The 7,845-nt window shown below is 42.5% G+C and overlaps 1 protein-coding gene across 1 annotated transcript; it reads right to left on the reverse strand.

Moving 5' to 3' along the window:
• Positions 1-2,384: 2,384 nt before the first annotated feature.
• TDP2 (tyrosyl-DNA phosphodiesterase 2) lies at positions 2,385-7,784 on the reverse strand. Its single transcript, XM_008937576.1, has 6 exons — positions 7,726-7,784; positions 5,885-6,052; positions 4,838-4,929; positions 4,261-4,379; positions 3,714-3,884; positions 2,385-2,666 (listed from the first exon to the last, which is right to left on the reverse strand). Exons 1-6 carry the CDS (start codon positions 7,782-7,784, stop codon positions 2,385-2,387), a joined length of 891 nt encoding a protein of 296 aa, XP_008935824.1.
• Positions 7,785-7,845: the final 61 nt, after the last annotated feature.

Genomic DNA, 7,845 nt, shown 5'->3' on the forward strand with positions numbered 1-7,845 from the left:
TTTATGGAACTATTTATTTCATAGAAACATAGAACTGTAAAACGGTTTGGGTTGGGAGGCACTCTAAAGATCATCTAGTTCCAACACCTGTGCCATGGGCAGGGACACCTCCATCTAAACCAGGCTGCTCAAAGCACCGTCCGACCTGGCTTTGAATGAATCCAGTGATGAAGCATCCACAGCTTCCCTGTGCTACCTGTTCCAGTGCCTCACCACCCTCCTAGTGAATAAATATAGTGGAAATAGAGACATCACAGGCCCAACATGAGGGCTTTTTTTTTTTTTAAAAAAAAAAAGTGTATCAGTGACTTCTCCCTGCTTCTGTTTGTAGCTGAGTAACTACAAAATAATGGGATATGCTGAGTGTGAAGAGGACACAAAGATCTGGACATCATTCCCAAAACAGACCAGGCTCTTTTACCTTTAGTCAAAGGAATTTGAGGGTTCATGTTTAAAGCAGAACTGGAGATCTCAGCAGCTGATTTCTATGGAGACAAATTAACTGCCCAAGGTTTGTTTGCTTGTTTAGTAGGGTCACCTCGGTCCCTGTGGGTTTCTGCTGATTCAACATTTACCTCAGGCCTCCCCAACCCTGGCATGAGAAGGAGCTCACTGAGAGTCCTAACTATTTCATGGTAGGGATCCACAAATTTGTCTTCTGCTTCCTAGTATCACATCAAGTTCCACTCATTGTTTCCAGGGTGCAAGACAGAGGTGGGAAGGGCAATGTTTAGGCATCTCCTGCACCTGGCTGGCTGGAGCATGCAGGCAGATGTGTTAGGCTAAGCAATAATGGAGTCAGTGGAGTATTCCTTGCTGGGTGGGCAGGGCTGCAGGGGGTCCACCATTGGCTGCCTCTGTGAGAAGATGCTTTTCTCTTTTTTTAGAGCTGGAGTCGGTGCAGGTGCTGGCAGGGGGCTGCAGGGTGGCCTCAGTGAGGAGGACTGGGGCTGTCTCATGCTGGACACAGCCAGTTCCAGTGGCCTCAACACAAGGCACAGGTGGTGCCACAGGGAAAGCTGTGCAAGAAAGGGCAGAAAACAGTTGGCGGGCAGAGGAGGAAAGGGGAAAAAAAAAAAAACCATGAGCTGAGAAACAGCAGAGGAAACACCAAGGTCAGAGGTAGAGGAGGTGCTCCATGACAGAGCACATACAGCTTATGCCCATGGAGGACCCACCCAGCAGCACAAAAGTGGGAAAGGGAGGGCATGGCCAAGGGGCATGTTTGTGTGCCAACAGACCATAACCATGTCCTGGGCTGCTCCTCACCCTGCTGGAGGGACAGTATGACCTGCACTGGTAACAAGAGGGAGGAGAGGAGCCTCAAGTAACATCAAGCCAGAGAAAGTGGGGGGGGAAAGTGTATTTTAATATTCATCTGCTTGCTTCTGAACACCTGAATCAGTAATTAGATATCTATAAATAAATTAGATTCTCCAAATCAAGTCTGTTTCACCTGTGAGGGTAATTGGTAAGTGATCTCCCTGTCTTTATCTCAACCCACAAGCTTTCTTTTTTCTGTTTTTGTTTCTTCTTCCCACTTCAGTGGGGAAGGTGGGATGGAATGAGCTGTGTGGGAGCTTGGCTACCAACCTGGGCCAACCTACCACAGAAGTCCAGCAGAACACAAGCTTTTTGTAGGCTTTGGGCTCAAGACCAAATACAAACAACAAGAAGCAGTAAAGGAATTCAGGCTGTCGGTCTCTTTGCTCACTCTGCACCACTGACATGTCTGTGCTGCTCCTCCATGCCTGTGCACTGACTTCACCTCAGAAAGGTGGAAGACTTTCTGTTTCAAATCAGCTTAATATTTTGCACATCTATAAAATGACATTTTTATAAAAATCCATTCAATATTAGTTTCATTCTTGTTTAAGAAACTCTTATCCTGTGAGAATTTAGCCCTTTTTTTTCTCAGCTCCTTTCCTGTCTTCCATGAAGGTGTGTATACAACACAAACTTCAGAAGCTAATACAAAACACCCTACAAAACACAAGAGTTGTAAAGGATAATGGAAATGGTTACAAAAGAAACAAAGTAGGCAAAATAAAGAGTAGCATTTATTAAAAGATTATAATGCATGCCAAAATAAAAGCATCTTTTAAATCACATTTACAGGTTTTTCCTATTTCAAAACTAGAATTTGGTGTTTTATTTGGATAATAGTTAAAAATAAATATTTTAAAACGTGATTCAAGGGCAGACGTATACAATAAGGAAAAGGGCAACTTGGCTTAAAATTAAGCTGTTCCAGCATAAGTCAAGAGCAGAGAACCTGTTAAGGTTGAACATTTAAATACATCCTACTTAAACCGATCGGGTAAAATTTTGTAAAAACAAGAAGAGGTCACCTAAAACCCAACAGGGCAACCCATTTTTCTTCTTCATAGTATCACGTCAAAGTTACACAGAAGACCCCAGTGATCACTAGGGAACCTGCCACAGTCCAGTTTTTCCAGTCCGACCAAGTCCATACTGCGGGGAATGACGTGGCCCCCACCCGCTGCGGGCCGGAAGTAAATTCGGTCAAACCTCATCTTGCACTTGTACTCTACAGCCAGGTTGGAGTTGGAGTGGGTGTCCCAAGTGTAGCGGCAGTGTGGGGGTTTGCCCAGAAACTCCCAGATATCCATAATGCTGCTCGGTAATTTACCAAGTTTAGCCACCTGAAAGTGGGGGGGGGGGGGGAGAGGGAAAATCCAACAGACAGGGAATTCATATATCTTGCTTTCAAAAACAGAACTGAGTTGTCACAACATCACTTGTTTCTGCAAAGCATGAGTTGTTAAACACGAGGATATTGGAGGCACTACTAAACTCTGGTGTTTGTCAGGATACTCTAAAGCATGACCAGTTCCTGGAGTACTTTCTAAATCCAAAACATGTTAATGTCAACAACATATTGTCAACATCATGGTCTCTGAAACAATGTTGTTCCAGTTCGCTGTCATGGAATTTCATGACAGGGAAAGATGAAACACTAACCTTTCAGTAATAAGTCCCAAATTTCACTTCTAATATCAGCAGCCAAAAATGACTTCTAATTTTGAATGTCTTGATGATAGGGGATTAATTTTAAACTCTTAAGATCTATTTCTCCAGAGCACTCTCTTAGTGATTCAACAACCGTTCACTCGCTGAGAATGAGAGAGCTGAGCAAGTAAAGATTTGGTTCTCAAAATTAGAATATGCTTTTGAAGTCAGAACTTCAACAACTCTGTCCTGTCTCAGATGTAAATATTGCCAATAAAGCATTTTGTAAGTGGAGTGGAAGGAGAGCTCTTCATATCAAGAGGTAGACTTAGATTAGAAATTAGGAAAAAGTTCTTCACTATGAGACACTGGAACAGGTTGCCCAGGGAAGCTGTGGATGCTCCATCACTGGAAGTGTTCAAGGGCAGGTCGGATGGGGCTTTGAGCAACCTGGTTTAGTGGAAGGGGTTCCTGCCTCTGAGAGGGGGGTTGGAACCAGATGATCTTTAGTGTCCCTTCCAACCCGAACCATCCTGTGATTCTGTACACATCAACCACCTCAGCTGCACCAAGGCCTCAGCACAATCATGCCCACCTTCTAGTTAAGTCGTGTTTCCACTTTTAGGAATCAATTTAGAATTCCATTTTGAGAATTTTTGCTTACAAAGATAACAGAAAAGCCTGGAAAGATTTTTTCAGAATACCTTCTCAAAATAACACAGTTGCTTATTTCTGTTTACCTCACTGTCTCTGAGGTTCGTATCCCCTCCAAATATAACCGTGGTGGACTCGGACTCCTCCTGCATTTTGTTTAACACTATTTGCAGTTGCTTTATACGCTCCTTAGAGTGATTTTTAGTGCTCTCCAGATGAGAGGTCATAAGGCAAAGTTCTATGCCAGATATGCTCACCTGTGCATGAAAAAAAGAGGCAATGTTACTGTCCACACCATGATAAGATGTTTAAAGACAAAATCTAATCACAAAGTCAATTACTGAATGACAGAGCTCTGGTTAATGTTGGTTTTACACTGCACAGAAGTGGCTTACAGGAGGATAACAGGCTTTTAGTTTTGCTTTCAGAGGTTATGAGACTTGAAAACAAGTAAAGCCAGTAGCTTACATAGAAGATCTAAGTTTGTCAGTATCAAATGCAACTAGGTTTGTACATTTGCTGTTGTTTTTCTGCTCTTTGAGACTGTCACAGAGTAAAGCCAGTCCAGCCTTCCATGGGATTTTTGTTTTGAAGGCAGACAGCAATACAACTGTTCAGTACACAGTGACTCACATGCACAACCAAAAGGTTCCTCATCATGGAGGTTGTTGGAAATGGTATTATTTCGTGTTTCAGTAGCTTCACTCTTGATTTCTTCAACATTATGGCAGTGAAATAGCCATCTACGTTACCTAAAGAGGAACAGGGAAAGAAATGGTCGAGGGTATCTTCTACCATGCCATAAGGAAGTTAATGTTTTGAAAGAGGCCCTTCCCCATGAGCTGTGAGGATCATGTTGATTTGTAAGATGTACAAAGTCATTAGGTAAAAGTTTTCACATTTTTTTTAAAATGCAAATATTTAAGAAATTACTTATCTCTGGTACTTTTTTTGGCTACCCTTGTTATCAGTCCGTCAAATGGCAGAAAAAAATACAAACGAAACCACCAGGCAAGCAAGCTTTCCACATGCATAATTTGCATCAAACTGTATCCTGATATCAGAACACAGGAAGTAATTTAAGTGCATCCCTCTTCACTTTACTCTTTTCAATCTTACAAATGGTCAGAGATTATGGCAAGGGAGACAGAATAACACCAAACTTACTTCTTCCAGTTTCTGTCTCTAGAAACTGAGGATTATTTCTTACCTGGAATAATAGTGTAACTGCCTGCTCTCATCTGTAGAAGACCAAGATGTGGTGGGATGACCTCTTGTAAAAACACAACATCTGGACTATATCTGAAATTGGCAAGACAAGATTATATATAAACTACTGAAAGGTAGTATTATTACACTCTGAGGCCAAATGGAACAGGGTCAGGGATTTCAGGGTGCCCCTTCTCCTCCTATGCCTAGATATTGTAAGAATCTGCTTTTTAAAAAGATAAACTCTCTCCACCATATTTAGTAGCAGGAGGACACAACACCATTGTTAAAAGGGATGAAACAACGATTATTATGGACACGGAACTGATATGGTAATAAAATGCACGACTCCCTTATACCTTGATCATGCAAACATTTGCACAGGTTTCATGTACTACATACACTAGGAATTCAACTTAAGCAGCTGCAAAGCAGCTTTGGAACATGTTCTGCAAGATCCAAGTTCTCCACGAGACCTCAACCACCACGTCATTCCCTTACAACAGATCCCTGCAGGATTTAATTTACACTAGTGTAAAACAGTTACACTAGTGGAACTATAAAAAGTAATCACATATTGCCTTGCCTTGCACATTTTATTTTTTAATAAACAACTAACAGTAATGGCAAGAGAGACACTTTTCACATTTCACCTTTTCTTTGTTTCAAACAGTTTGCTCTAGCATGAAGTTATTCATACTGCTGGAATGAGACAAAAAAGTTTCTTGCAGTTTTACCCTTCTCTCTTACACAGGGTGAAAGTATGAAGTATGCTCTTGATGTGTGACTGCAATATTGTTCACACTAAAAGTGCTTTTTGAAGTAGCTGTCGCAAAATATTTAACCTTTGGGATGCTGCAAATGTTGGCACCTCTTTCAACCAGTATATCAACTTCTATTCAGCTATTTAGGATTTAGAAAGTGACTGTATTGTTGCATCTAACATTAAGATAATTTGGGTGTGAAGACTTGTAAACATCTAAAACAAGAAGCTTGCTTTCCCTTAAAAGCTGGGTAGCTGGCAATACAAAGATGAAGCTATACTTACAAAGCCAGGTAAGAACAGATTCCTCTAGCTCGTTCTTTTAGATTCCGTAGATCCAGCCCGTCAATGTTCCAGGTTATCAGTGAGAAACTGCTGTCATCTTCTTGTTTCTTCAAGTCTGCACTGTTGCCACTGGTGTTACTAGTAGTTGCATCAGCTGTGAGATCAATACTAAAGAGAGAGTTTGTTTGTCAACATGCATAATACTGTTCTTCCTGCAATTATCCCCTTTATCTTCTAAAGGAAAATGTTTTAGACTCATTGCAACCCACAGGTGGCCATGTAAAACTTTCCCAACAAATAAGTTAATATGCATTGATCTCAATATAACTTAAAAATGCAGTAAATAAAACATACTGACCTCAGTCACACAAAGCCTCAACCACACTGGTGAATTAAGTGGGTTTTCCTCCTCCTTACAGATGCAAAATAACATTTCCTATTCTGGTTTAACTTAGACAGTGACCAATGTAACCCAAAGCACTCAAGTAATTCATCACTTTCCCCATTGTAAGAGTTGGTCAGAAGAGTATTGTCTCAACCTGCTAGAGGCTGGCTGTGCATACCAGCTTTACAAACACTTTCCAGCATGTTAAAAACAAAGAACTGCAACCAGGACTTGCTTTCATGTGCCCACATTTGTAGTGCAGCTGAAAGTCTTCTAAATGCTGAACCCCCTGGGGAGGCACACGTGCAAACTCACTATGTGACAAACTGTTAGTCCTTTTTGTTTGGAATATTCACCCCAAATCCCACCTCAAAAACACTGGCCCTGTCTATGCTGTTGATCTGATAAAGGCTAAACAACACTGCCCAGTGTGAGTGCCCAGCCTAGAGTAACTCCCTGAGGACAGTTACAGTATGTCACAGGGCGTCAAGACCTTCTCTGCTCCTGCCTCCGCAGCTGGCCAAAGGGATGTTCCATAACACACAATGTCAGGCTCAGCACGTAACGCTGGAGGAAGAAGGAAGGGGAGATGTTTGGAGTGATGGGGTTTGTCTTCTCAAGTCACTGTTAGGTGTGGTGGAGCCCAGCTCTCCTGGAGATGACTGACCACCTGCCTGCCGATAGGAAGTGGGGAATGAATTCCTTGGTTTGCTTTGCTTGTGCACAGCTTTTGCTTTACCTATTACGCTGTCTTTACCTCAGCTTGTAAGCTTTCTCACTTTTACCCTTCCAATTCCCTCCCACCTCTCACTGGGGAGAGTAAGTGGCTGTGTGGGGCTGAGCTGCCCACCAGGGTTAAACCACAACACTGGTCCAGTGTAAATTCCTTGAGTAAAGGGAAACTTTGTAATAAAATACATTTAATAGTAAAACTAAGACTAGACAAACTGTATTTGGACAAAGCTGGGATACTAAGTTTGGTTTTAAACACAGGATTTGGATGCACACGTGAAAAAAAAAAAAAAAAAAAAGGCCTGGAACCAAACCAAAGTTGTTCCCTGAAACTTAGTACTGGTTTTGTACTTGGTGCTGCACAAACAATGTAAGACTTGGCTATCATGCACATGTAACCTAAACTGAACAGAAGACAAGCAAGCAAAGGAGAGGAAGCTAAGTGACACTTAAGCAGGTAAGTAACATGACATATGCCTCTAGTATTTCCATGATGACTTTTTATAATTATCCTGTCACCTGAAGGACTATGAGGTGAAATACAAAAGTCTGTGTGGTCAGCAGTGATCCCCCCCTGGCTGGGAGGTCGCCAAATAGTCCTCCTTCCCAACACATCCTGCATACAACAGCTCAAGACAGAGCCCACAGTGCAAATATAGGTTAGAAAAGAAAAAGGTGCTGCCAGTTTGGTACGGACACAGAGACACCTCCGGGGGTCACCTACCAGCTCCCGGTCCCCTCCCGGGCCGGCGGCACCGCGCCTGCCGCCTCCTCCTTCTCCATCGGCGGGTCGAAGTAGGCGTTCAGCGCTCTCTGGAAGACGGGAAGGGCAGGGGCAGGGGCA

Source organism: Merops nubicus, unplaced genomic scaffold, assembly GCF_000691845.1.
Source record: "Merops nubicus isolate BGI_N331 unplaced genomic scaffold, ASM69184v1 scaffold4940, whole genome shotgun sequence".
NCBI lineage: Eukaryota > Metazoa > Chordata > Aves > Coraciiformes > Meropidae > Merops > Merops nubicus.